Source organism: Struthio camelus, chromosome 3 (assembly GCF_040807025.1).
Source record: "Struthio camelus isolate bStrCam1 chromosome 3, bStrCam1.hap1, whole genome shotgun sequence".
Lineage (NCBI taxonomy): Eukaryota > Metazoa > Chordata > Aves > Struthioniformes > Struthionidae > Struthio > Struthio camelus.
Window position 1 is genome coordinate 95,388,658 of NC_090944.1, and position 13,524 is coordinate 95,402,181.

General features: G+C 38.5%; 1 protein-coding gene across 9 annotated transcripts in view; it reads left to right on the top strand.

Annotated features, from left to right (window-relative positions):
* RYR2 (ryanodine receptor 2) overlaps positions 1–13,524 on the top strand; it is a 469,316-nt gene that overhangs the window by 220,236 nt on the left and 235,556 nt on the right. For all 9 annotated transcript variants that reach the window (XM_068939250.1, XM_068939252.1, XM_068939253.1 and 6 more), the window contains 4 exons: positions 3,350–3,514; positions 4,765–4,886; positions 7,838–8,021; positions 8,771–8,906. In XM_068939250.1, coding sequence (XP_068795351.1) covers positions 3,350–3,514; positions 4,765–4,886; positions 7,838–8,021; positions 8,771–8,906 — 607 coding nt within the window. The remainder of the gene's footprint in view (positions 1–3,349; positions 3,515–4,764; positions 4,887–7,837; positions 8,022–8,770; positions 8,907–13,524) is intronic.

The window sequence follows — 13,524 nt, forward strand, 5'->3', positions numbered from 1 at the left end:
TAGTGGGCTGCAGTCTTGCAGCATGGAAGGTCTATACCAAAAGGCAGTTATTAAATTATGACATAATGATTTCAGATTTGTTACAGATCCTGATTTTCACTGATGAACTGTTTTATAGTAGATAATGAGACTGGCCCATTAGATGCACTCTTTCAACTCTCTGCTTGTTTATTGTCATGAATCCCGCAACCCGCTCAAATCTTCCCATTTATAAACAACTGCTTCCCATTTGCTCCCACAAGTAGTTCTGGTTCCCATTTGCTGCCACAAATTTTTTTCAATGTCTTGAGGCTCCCAGAAGAATGCTCCCATGCTTGCTGCCCTCGCACCATTGCTGAACTTTCCACTTTCTCATCTCTACTCAGATCAAACTTTTACTGTATGCTTTCCTAGCTGCTATGTTCATCTTGCAGGGGAAGGGGAAAAAAAAAAAGGGGGGGGCAAGGGGAGAATCTCTGTTTAAGAATGCTTCCTATAAGGAAGCAAAGAGTTATTAAAAAAAAAAAAAATTCCTACAAGAGTTCAAGAGTTTAAGTGAAAGTGACTGAATTTGCTGCGAGTTCTAAACTTAACATGTAGAGTTGCCACGGTACTTGGGTTAGGGCGGAGATCTTGCTCGGCAAGTTGTTGGCACTGCACTTTCCATAAGTGAATTTAGCATTATACCTAATTGGATGGAGGTTGCAATATCCAACCCCTTTAAATCTCTGTTACAACTGGTAGATGTTAAAAAAAGTACAGAGTAATATTTTAAATTACTAATCCTATATGGTATTGAAAGACTTCTTTTTTTGAGAAAAGTTGTGAATTCACATATTCACATCTTAAGAAACTGGAAGAAAAAAAGAAAATACTACAGTGTAGAAGCACAGAAGACGTAATGCAGATAAATGCCTGTAGTTATGAAAATAATTCAGAAAATAGGAGCTTGAGATCAGCCTGTCATTTCTTCATATGCTAACAGGACCTAATTTGTTTTTTTCTTGTATCATTGTCTGCATGCAATTTCCGATTATAAGTAGCTTTTCAATTTCCAACCGTTATTACATTCAAGTTGTTTGTGTTAGCTTTTGAAAGAAGTGAATGAAACATGAAGAGAAATTATATGAACGACCTAATGAATTAACAGTGAAATAGAAACACACAATAGCTCAGTAATCAGCATCAGACATATTAATAAATCAGTTATTACCACATATCAGTGGACAAGTTTTTAACAAGAATTTAAGCACTTAAGGAATTCAGACATTTACAAGATAGTGAAATTACCATATATATCAAGAAGCAGTTTAATAAGCTGAATTGATGAATATATTATCTTGAGGAGCTTAATGTTATGAAAAGTAATAATAGGAATTCCACCTGAGTAATAACTTCTCTCTTTTTTCTCTTGTAAGTGCTTCAGAATACATTTGTAATTGTAGGTGGAAAAAAATATGGTTAAATGACATCTCCCTTTGCTTAAGAAATGCTTTTAGAATTATTTCAAAATTAGAAATTGTTTTCTGTTCATTTAACAAACACAATCTGTTGTCATCTTTTGCTGTGAAGCTGCAAATTATTATTTGCTGTGAAGCTCCCCGAATTATTGTACGTGTATTTTGTAATTTTTCCTAAATGTTTCCTTAATTAATCCTTAATTTTTCCTAAAGAGTGATTATAATAGGATAGAGCATCTGGGAGAAGTTTTTATTTGTGATATTACTCAGGAATTGAAGGAAGCGGCTTGTCCTATAATGCTGATCAGAAGAAGCTTTATAAGCTTTTGGTGCTTAGATGCTTTAGGTGCTTTTAGATGCTTTTGGTTAAGGAGATCATCTTGTGTAGCTTTATAAATCCTTTGTTCATGTATTAAACTGCTTCTTGAGTGTATGGCCTGAAATAGGCTTGCAATTTGCACTGATATTTGTCTGGACAGTGGTGAAAGCTAAGCAGTTTCTTCTTCTTGCGTAGGTTCTCGCATGTGCAAGAACCTATACAAGCAGCATACAGGGACTTAACTGCTCCACTGAGTCTGCCTTTCCTGATGATACTGGGGAGAGGATGATTGAAAGAGCAACTGCAGCACCAGCGCTTGTCTCAGTTTCAGCTGCAACAATTGTGACATATTCCCTGTCCTCTCAGGAGAATTATGAATAGTTTCTATATCAATTACTTGATCAAATGAATCAGAACTAACAAGTCAGATGTGTTTTGGTTACTCTCAATGGAGAAGATATTTGCCTAAAATGGAGTCAGGAGTAGCACCTCAGGAATGGGCAGATCCAGCCTGTAGCGAAGGTCAAAGCCTTCAGAGAAGTTTTCGGCCTGACTAAGTTGATATCTTTGCTACAGTTACAAGATGTTACTGATCCTTGTAACACATTTTTTCCACGTTACCTGTGGATTTAACAATTAGGTGAGGGCACACAGAAGGTTTATCAGTTTAATCAGATGCTTTTGAAGAGATGCAATTGATCTTCTGCTGAGAACCAGGATGTGTAGCCTGTGTATTTTATAAACTGATGCCTGTGAGGAAGGAGTTTGTTCTTATAAGAGCATTATTTTGGGGAACACCTCATATTATAGTTCCTCTGAAGACTACTTCCCTGAAGAACCCCTACCCTCCCCCAAAATCTATTAAATGATATGGAATACACACACACAAGCATATGCACATGCATATATATATATTAGAAAGGTGGGGTGCTTTGTCCAAGCAGATTATTTGAGATACTAAACTTCCTGTTCTGAGACGACTGCTGTCTCTGTAGGACCCCAGCTGGATCGATGCAGTGGTATGCCATCCTCTTTTTACTGCATGTCAACAGACCAGTGACAAACACATGGATATGGATTTCTTTTCTCAGAAGATACCAAGGCTCTTGTTGGGTGATAATGAGTAGTGACGGGTTAAAGGCCATCTATCTGTGAAGGTCAGAAATGAATTGCAGGGAGGTGCTTATCATCTTTCCAAGGTTGAAAAAGAAACAGGAGAAAAGGCTTCTGGAGACTGTAGCCTGCTTCTGCGAGGGAGTTCAATGTATTTGGTGCTTTTTCACAAGGTTTTATGTTTCAGTAATGACATGTACTGTCCCTTATGATCCTAGTTCTTTCCCAAGCAGCTGAAATGAATATACCTGCTTTCCTAGTGTAATGAGCTAGATTTTTGTATAGATGGGATCTCTCCCTTTCTTTTCCCTAAATATTTAGCCAGAAGTTACACTTTCTCCAGTTTTTAATAGTTTTACTGAAGAAGGATCTCCAGTATATTCTCAGGTCCTCTACTGTGCAATTGTCTAGTATTAAATATTTGATGCAAATATTAATGTATTGGTTATAGTTCTTGTATGCGTTTTTTTCCCTTCAGGAAAAGTTGGACATAGGGACAAGAAAAGAAGTAGATGGAATGGGAGCACCTGAAATAAAATATGGGGATTCGATGTGCTATATACAACATGTAGACACAGGCTTATGGCTCACTTACCAATCTGCTGATGCAAAGTCTGTAAGAATGGGATCTGTGCAGCGCAAGGTGAGACCGTAAATGAGAATGCACTTTATTCAATCACAGTCTGGCAGGGAATGGGAAAAAAGTGAAGAAAACTGCAGGAGGCAATTGATTTCTAGGTATCAAGTATTTTAAACTTGCCTTCATTTCAGTATAAAGGTTTTTTAGTCATGTTTTGAAAATCAAAGTTACATCATGCGCTGAATCTGAAATTGAAAGCCAGACCAAGTACACCTGTTAGCCTATAGCCTTTAACCCCAAAGCATTGTTAAATGTGGAAATAACTTGAAGCCAAAATAATCTGGTTCATTCCTGAAAAAAGAAACCTGTAGCAACTGTGAAAATACTGGTAAATAGCCTGTATAATATGCTAAAATTCCTTTCTTCAGTGTTGTAGTTGGAATTTAGGAGGCATTAAATTCAGAGTCCTTGCTTTCCTTATTGTGCTGAAATGTTAAATTCAGCTGAAATGTTAAATTATCATTTGGTCCCTGAGGGGTTTCTTTTTTCAAGGAGTAATAACCACGGTCAAATAGAATGTTATCTCACAATTTCAAAGGAGGGACAAATTATTTTCACGATTTAAGACATCTTTCAGAAGTGACTTCATGTTTGTGTTTGTCTTCATTTTAAATGTCTAACTTGGCAGAAAACTGCTAATTCTCAGCATGGAAAAAACACTTAGGCCTTCTTTAAAAAAAAAAAAAAAAGAAGAGAGATGTTAGAAGTAATGCAATCTTTATATGCAGTGTAGTATTTTCTTTCAGTGCTATATGTCCCTGAGTTTCAGAGGTAGAGCAACTTTTGGTATACTTAGAGGGTCATGCCTTATAATTTTTACAGTTTATATATACATACATATACACATATATACATACATATATACATATACACACACACATATATTTATGTAAAGTGATTATATAAAGACCTATAAAGCTTATCTTAAGAATTTCACCTTACTGTTACGGTTGATCAACAAACAAACAAACCCCTTTAGACTTTTGAATTCTTTATGTTTCTGTATGTTGTTTGTGACAAACAGAACTGTATGTTGATTTCTCTATATTGTTTACAGAAGCTCTGTCTGTGAGATTATCATAGCACTGGTCCATGCGCAGAAGGAAGTAAAATAAAGGAGTATCTATTTTTAAATAAACTCAGTTTTCCAGTACCTGACTTCATAATTTCTTAGCCTGCCTTTCTATATGAGATTTCATTCTTATTTGTGAATTATGTTGTGAAAGTGACTGCTTTTTATTTTTATATTGCAGGCAATAATGCACCATGAAGGTCACATGGATGATGGTTTAACGTTGTCCAGATCTCAGCATGAAGAATCCCGTACAGCACGTGTCATCCGTAGTACAGTCTTCCTTTTCAATAGGTTTATAAGGTGTGTTTTTAAATGGTCTTTTTATGCTCTTCCTCCCCCCCCCCCGTTTTGTTCTATTCAAAGTGGTCATTAACATGACAGTAAAAAATAAAGTCATCTGAAAAAAACTGATGAATACTTCTGAAACTAAACTTTGTGCTAGTGCTGTGTCTGTTACCAGCAGAGAAGTACCTAGAGAGGTATTATTCAGTTTTTCTCTGTCTTCTAATATTATTTTATTGTTCAGCCTTGATGATAAATTGATAAACATACTGTATCAAAACAAAAAATGGAAACCAATCATAAAAGAGATATTTTACTTGCCGGAACCTGCTAGGTGTTAAAGTAGGCCATGAGGTGATCAGTAGAACATGATTTACCTTTTGGTTTTTCAAGTATAGTTTTAAAAACAATACGTGGTGTAGCTTGAAAAACCTGATGTCTTTACCTGGAAGAATGAGATATCTGTACAATTGCAAACTTGTGCAAGACAAATATATTGAGTAAGTTCAAAGTCACAAATAAAAGTTTTCTCAAATAGACAATATCATATTATTTTTCCCTCCCATTAGGCTTTCCTTATTTGCTCCCTTTTAATGCTGCTTGTTTCTGTACTATAGGAAATGTTCTATTTCACAATAATTTAGGCCACTAAAAATCTGCCAGATTTATGTAACTTGCATTTATCTTCCTACTCCAAACCTCCTCCTAAATAATGCTGATAAAATGCGAATTCTCAAATATTTGTGGCCTCAATAATTTAAGAAAGGCCACTCTTACCAGTGTAGCTGGCATTAGGAAAAGAATGATATGTGATAAGATCATACATAGTGGTAAGAGTTTCATATGAACTCATTTTCCCAGAGACGATTCAGTGTGTGAGAGGGTGACCTGAAGCAACTGTGTCCTAAATCAGTGTGCAGCTTAAGACATGGGTATGTGAATTTGTTGAAAAACATTTAACCAGATACTTAAATGATGACAGAGAAAGCCTATCAGAAGAGCTGACTATGTACGGCTTTCAGAATACAAAAGAAATCCAAGCCCTAGATAATTTTGTAAATGAAACATTTTCTTAGAAGCTTCTAAGAATACCATAAAAGATAAAGACAGAGAAAGGCACTTTAATGATACCACAGATCAAGGAAATACTGAATTACAGTAGCAATTTGTGGAGAATGCGTATGGAATCCAAGTTACTGTTTAAAAATGTAATGTTAGTAGAATGTTTCTCCAAGAAGGAAAAGTTGAAATGGGAGAGAGTTTAAATTATTCTAATAAGCGTATGGCCCATTTCTTTGCTGGGAAGCCAGTAGACAAATTGCTGGGAACTTCAGATCAGGTGGCCATAGTAACAATTAGGTTGGTCTTTGCAGCTGTCTTTCTGAAACATTGTATTATTTTATCTAACAGATTTCTGTTTTTCAGCCTTCCTTCTAAATTTAAAATGGTTCCTAAATTTAGAAGTTTTCCAGTGACTGTTTAGCATTTGAGAAGGAAATAAGGGGTGATGTGCCAGTTTAAAAAAACAAAAACAAAAATCAAAAAACCCTCAAAGCGGAGTGTGGAACAGATCTAATAAGTAGCAAGGCCTCGGCAGGGTTCCTGGGAAGGAGCGAGGGGCTTCGCATCTCGGGAGAGAGGAATGACGAGGACAGTTGTGGGTCAGGCTGCTGAGAGAGACCCTTACACGCCTCTAGTGTGAGAAACGTGGGAAATAAAGTCATAGGGGCTGGGACGCACCGAGACGTGAACATGACAGGCTCCTGTGCCAGCTGAAGCTCGGGGTTCACTAGCGCTCCCTCCATCTCTGCTCCATCAGAGGAGCATTGCTGCACACTGAAGGGTCTCTTTGCTCCATAGCTGGGTTTTATTTGAAAATTAACTACCCAAATAAACGGTTTCCTTCCCCACTCCCTGTGGACGGGCCCTGTGTCTGTAGCCCCCCAGTCTTGCCCAATGCACCCGGAAGGTTCCCCCAGGCTGCTGCCGGCTGGGGCGGCCTCTCCCCCGCAGCCTCTCCGGCTCCTTCCAGAAGGTTCCGGGCCTCTTCCTGCAGCCCCCGGCACAGGGTGCCCCCCCCCCCCCAGCCACTGCCTTCCTGAGGGTCACAACCGCTACCCCAGCCCCTGGGAGGTGCGAGGGGAGGGACCGGGCTGCCCAGGAGCCACGCTTCCCTTGCCGCTGGGACGTCTCAGCTGAGGTAGCTGTGTTTCGAGAAAGATGAGGATTAAATGGAGAAAGCTAGAAGGGAGAGAGAAATGCAAGTCCTCAGAGGTCCAGAAAGCGCAGCGTTGATGCAAAATGGGAGTTCGCTGGGGATTCACATAGGTGAGGAGCAAGTGCAGTAAGAAAGAGAAGAATCCGCCCTCCATTCCTAAGAAACAAGGGGATGAAATTATGGCAAGGAGAATTCAAATTGTGTACCAAGAAAACAAAAAGGATAATGAAGTGCTGGGACAGGCTGCGTGTGAGAGTGTTGGAATGGCTGCAGATTGCCCAAGAACAGCCCAAATGCACGTTTGAGAGCATGCATGGACAGCTAAGCCCTCTTCGGGACTGTGGGAGGATGCGACTTCTGCCAATTCCAGCCTTACGGTGCTACGAGCGGGTTTATCCTTTGGTTTGCCTCTGATATTGCTAAATATGGGGGTAGTACATCGAAATGTGTTTTCTGGATTTTGAAAAAAGCCCTGAATGGAACCAGCATTTGCCTGCTTTGCTGATGATCTTTTTTTGATACTTGCAGTTTTTATTTGGGAAGGAGAGGGTGAAGCATTAAGTGGAGGATAAGGCAGACAGAAAGTTGGCAGCAAAAGCTGTTTAGAAGTTGTGTAGTTGTCAGAAACTAAATTTGTACCTTTTTTTTTTTTTCTGAGTTCTGGAATCTACACGAAGCTTGCATTTAAAGTAATGAAGAGATTAAAATAAATTCTTTGCGTGTGCTCAGGAGACTTTGCATCTTATTCCAGGGGCCTTGATGCTCTCAGCAAGAAAGTGAAGTCTTCCACGATTGATTTACCTATTGAGTCAGTCAGTCTGAGCCTTCAAGACTTGATTGGCTACTTTCACCCTCCTGATGAACACCTAGAGCATGAAGACAAGCAAAACAGGCTGCGAGCACTGAAGAATCGCCAGAATCTCTTCCAGGAAGAGGTAGTTCTTTCAGTTTTACTCCTGATTTTCCACCATCTTGCCAACAGCTATTCTGTTGAAGTCTGGGATGCTGACATCGAAGCTCAAGTACATTTTCAGTGGTTTTTTTTTTCTTGTAGGTCTCAAGCTAATTGCTACATGTGCAATCTCTTTAGATCTGTTATTTTATGGTTTTCCTGTACGTTGAGAGAAATACATGGAAGGCCTTATTTTTTTCTGAGTATTAGATACTAATATTGACTGCAAGCCCTGAATTATGACCCTAATTTACTCCTTGTATGTGAAATTCTTCTTCATAGCTTTATCTTTTTAGACAAAAAGATGTTATGGTTTAATAAGCATGTGCTTAATTTGAAGTGTTTTGTGTAACAGTGCTTATTATTTCTCTAGTACTGATGGTTTGCCCAGAATTAGCCAGATATCTAAATGCCTTATAGAGAGGAAACTTGCCTATAATTGCGCTTGGGATGCCATTTAGTTTTTTTGTTTGGTTTTAGTTTAGTTTTGACCATCTTGCGTCATGAATTTTTATTACCATAGCACTGTAGAATGTTCTTCAGCATTTTTTTTGTTTGTTTTTTTAACTTTTCCACAGATATTACTTGTCTGACTTTACTGGTCTGATTCCATAGGTATCTTATATTTTCATATGTTCTTTATTTTCTTAGATTTCTGAAAATCTCATGTGTTTGCACCTAAAAAATACTTTTTTTTTTTTCCTCTGACAATCTGAGCATTTCTGTTTTTAGGGTATGATCAACCTTGTCCTCGAATGTATTGATCGCTTGAATGTATACAGCAGTGCAGCTCATTTTGCAGATGTAGCTGGGAAGGAAGCTGGAGAAGCATGGAAATCTATTCTGAATTCTTTATATGAATTACTAGGTAAGCCATTAATCGTCAGGTGAAAAGAAATGCGTAGGGGTTTTGGTACAGAAGACTTGCTACTTATGCAGAAAAATTAGGATAGAAATTAAGCAAGTATATCTGATTAGAATAAGTTGATACTTTAAAGAATCCAGGGATTTTGCTTTTCCAGGTCTTGCGTATGGTTAAGGATGAAATACACTGAAAATACTCAAATGTGATTTTTTCTGGTAATATATATTATGGTAGATAGATGCTAATAGGTTTCTGACTTCAGTTGAGTGATGGATTGCTTTTTCGTATCCTCATCTTTCCCATGTATCTCATGTACCGCCCAAAAATATGTAAACCAAATATATGTGTAGATGTCAGACATTGTGGTCAGTTTTGTGTAAGCCTTTTCACATCAGATTGCAGAACTGCAAAGTAAATCTAAAGCTTCTGTAACCAAGATCCATTCTGCTAATCAGGAATTAGTAGTAACTCCAGCCTTATACTAGGATACAGTGTGCCATGGAAAGGTGCTGTCTTTTAAGTGCAGCACAATATGAAGATCTCGTCCATTTGTAGTCCCTCAAAATCTCATAGTGTAAGTATGTAAATATTAGCCATGGTTTCCTGGTCAAATTTCTGTTCAGGTAGTAGCATTTCAAGCTGATTTGTTTGCATAGTAATTTGAACTGCATATGTTCTTCTTCATGTCTTACTGTGATTCATTATATAGGGTTATTGTCCAGTGCTATAGTTGTCTGCATATTCATTGCTGCACTTTGACTCAGGGGAAGGGGCCAGATGTGTGTTTCCAGGACTTTAGGATAGTTTCCAAACTTATAAAAAACCCCTACGTTTATTTTGTAACGCTTGGCCGTCTTGCTCAATTCTCCAAACAGGTTTATCTTAAAATAATAAAGGATGCCATAGGACTTGCAGATCTTTCCTTCCTAATTTGTAGCAGATAAAAGCAGTGATTCCAAATTTGACTTTGGAAAAGAAAATCTGAGATGCGTATGCCTCTTTCCTTTTTGTTACACTTTTCAGCTTTAACATGGAGGCTTGCTTGTCTTAAAAATACATATATTTTGGCAAAACCTTGAGTTTGGACACGGTCCTCATGCAGGACTGTTATTTCAGGCTTTCCGATAGAGAGAGTGATAGATGGATGTGTCATTCATATTCACAAAATCCTGCTTATGAGAAATGTGGTACTGCAAAGTTGTGCAAATAAAGCGATGTTATACATCAATTCCATTAAAAAACTTCATAGCTGAATACTGAATTTGTAGAATGAAGCAAGTCAAGAAGTTAGGAAATGCCCAGATTAATGTACTGTGTTTGGTATTAATTGGCTCTTTTGTGGGTACGCATTGCGAAATATAATCACATACTAGTTTTTCTACAGGACTCATTAGTTATTTAGTACTCATTTATTATTGGGACTTAGTACTTAGTTTTCTCTCACTTAGTTACTCAGTGTGTGCCCTTAAACCTTATTTATTTTACACTTTTAAATTCTGTTTGGAAAACAAAGCTGTTAATTTATCTTGGAGTTCTTTTGTGGCAGTTAGGATTAGTGATCTGAATAATTACAGCTCTTTAAGTATTTTGTGGCTATACTTCTCTAAGGCAAAGAGAAGGAATTATCTCTCTTTCACTGACAGGAATGGTTGCAGAGAGAAATTTAGGTAAAAAGTTTCCACCAGTGTTGGGTCCCAAATTGAGAGTTGTGGGATGTGACTTTTTTTTTTTTTTTTTAAAGACTGTTTAGCAGTATTTCATGCATGCAAGGCATGCTGAAAGCCTGCATTCCTTAGAATTCAGAGGCACAGAAAATGAGGTCTAAATGGCCTGTTTCACTTCACATACAAAAATGACAAAGATGAAATATATCTGGCCTAACTGCAAGGTGGTTTGTTTGTTTGTTTACTTCTCTTGAAACTGTCTTTTCCTCTCCTTACTACCCAACAGCAAAGTGCAGCAAATGTGGCAGGAGTTCTGTATGTAGTAGCCTCCTCACTATACAAAGCCTTTTCATAGGCTAAGTAGGTCTATCTTGTGCTTTTGAAGGAGATGAAAATCCCATTGGCGAAAAAAGTAGGATAATCAAGGTACGTGGCATAGTCTTAATGTGACCAATGGGGTGCTTCCATTGGGCCCACTACCTCTTCCTTCAGAGAAAACATGAAATTTACTCGGTAAATATCATTGAGACAACCAGACAGCCTCGTTTACCCTCCAGAGATCATGGAAAGAGCTAACTGAACAGTGGCTGCTGTCACTGTTGTCCCCATGGGCTCTTAGGGTGGGAGATGGTTCCTTTGGCCAGGATTCTGCTCTAGCAGTTGCTGGGATCTAACCACCTCTACGTAATAGAAGTTTGTAGCATGATGCACATACACAAGGTGGTTCAGTCTAGGTTGCATGGGTATGTGGCGTTTCCTAACATTGAATTGCTGTATTTTCTGACATATATAAGGTAATTTTAGTGTTATTGTGTTTGAATTTCCATGGTTTTTAATATGTACAAGCTAAATCCAGCCTCTACACCCCTTTCCCCAACTCCGTAAGTTACAACGCAGTGACGAGTGCAGGTGAGTCAAAAGCAGGACTGGAACTTCAGATACCTCAGTCAGACTGCTTTGATTTCAGCTCGTAAGAATGACTTGTAGCAAAGGTACATTGTTTTCCTTGGTATTGTAATTCTCTATGAGGAACCGTTTTAGAGGTGGGTGGGAGCTTTTGGAAATAGATTTAGGATATTTGATGATTTGTCTTGGGAAAATGAATTATATTGCAAGCTCTTGAGTGGAGTGTCCAGATTCTCTCTCCTTCCCCTGCCCTTTTTTTCCAAAGGTAACTCCTTTCTGTCTAACCTTTTTCAAATGGGGATAGGTTTTTCTCGTGTGCATGAGACATGCGTATTACAGCTCCATTCTTTGCTTATCTTTGGCAATTTCTTTCTGTCTTCAGAATACTATGGGCTGTTAAAGAAAATGAAGAAAATATTTCCTGTTGTTTTCACTATATTGGAAAAAAAAAAAAAAGCTTTGGCTATTTCATTTTTGCAAGTAGCCAAACTGTTTAGTCTGAATTGTTTGAAGATAGCTCAACCGTTGACAGGCAGAAAGGATTGCAAATCTTTACCTGTTAAAAATTGGAAAAGCTGCTTGAAACTAGACTAGGCTTTCACAGTGAAAATGATAATAAAGCTTAGTATCACAGAATGATAGACTGGTTGAGGTTGGAAAGGACCTCTGGAGATCATCTAGTCCAACCCCCCTGCTCAAGCAGGGTCACCTAGAGCACATTGCACAGGACCCTGTCCGGATGACTTTTGAGTATCTCCAGGGATGGAGAGTCCACAACCTCTCTGGGCAACCTGTTCCAGTGCTCTACGTCACCCTCACAATAAGGAAGTTTTTCCTCGTGTTCAGACGGAACCGCCTGTGTTTCAGTTTGTGCCCGTTGCCTCTTGTCCTGTTACTGGGCACCCCTGAGAAGAGTCTGACTCCATCTTCTTTATACCCTCCCTTCAGATACTTATATACAGTGGTAAGATTCCCCCCACGGTCTTCTCCAGGGTGAGCACGCCCAGCTCTCTCAGGCATTCCTCATGTGAGAGATGCTCCAGGCCCTTCGTCATCTTAGTAGCTCTTCGCTGCACTCACTCCAGTATGAGCTTCTCACCACACCATTATGCTTGTTATATTTTCCCTTCCTTTGCTTCCCTACCCTAATACCTGTATGAATACTTGAAGATATGACATTGTGTAATTTGGGGCAGGTTGCTGCCCCAAAAGTGAGTGTAAAGTGGGGGGGGGGTTGCTTTTCCAGTTCTTTCCAACCTGTATCATTCTTTCATTCAGCCTGTATATGCCCAATAAGTGAATTTGTATTAAACTATATGTTTTTTTCGGGGGTTATTTTGTGTATCCTAGTGGCTATTATTTTAATTATTAAGAATCAAATTCCTATGGCAGGAACCAACCGTTAAAAAAAAAATAGGTCCCAAAAATTAATGTCTCGGTTACATCAGCTGATTACCTTTTAGAGCATAAACAATGGAATATAACAGTCTGTGTTTGGGTTATTCATAGATTTCTGGGATTGTTGAAGTTTTTATTACCTTTTAGTTTGTTTTAACGCCTGTTAACATTAGGCACAGCTCAGTCATACTGGAGGATCTAGGGGCTTATTCGCTTAATCATTTCTGTAAAAAGTCTAAAATTTCCAATTGACAGGTCGAACTCTCAGAGGCCAGAGAATGCCTTCTGAAAGAGTCTACTTGTCCTATACCTCGTATTGATTGATTGGTTTCCATGGCCTGCTATTGAGGAGAACAATGCAATGCACAAGCTTTTGTTCGCTCTGCCCACCCCCTTCCTTATATTACTTCCCTAACTGCATTATCTTCTGGCAGCTAATGCTTAAGAAGCCTGGCCTTGGTCTAGCAATAATGAATTTGTTCATTGCTCTATTTTCAGTGAGGCTGGAGCTGTACTGTAATTGCATGGATGACAAATGGATATTGCTTGCTCTGTCTTGCTTAAGCAAACAGTTTGCTATTGAGTTTGCACACAAAAATAAAATAAACTCATGTCATAATTCATGGCTTTGTCATGTCATTGCCATTGTTTGT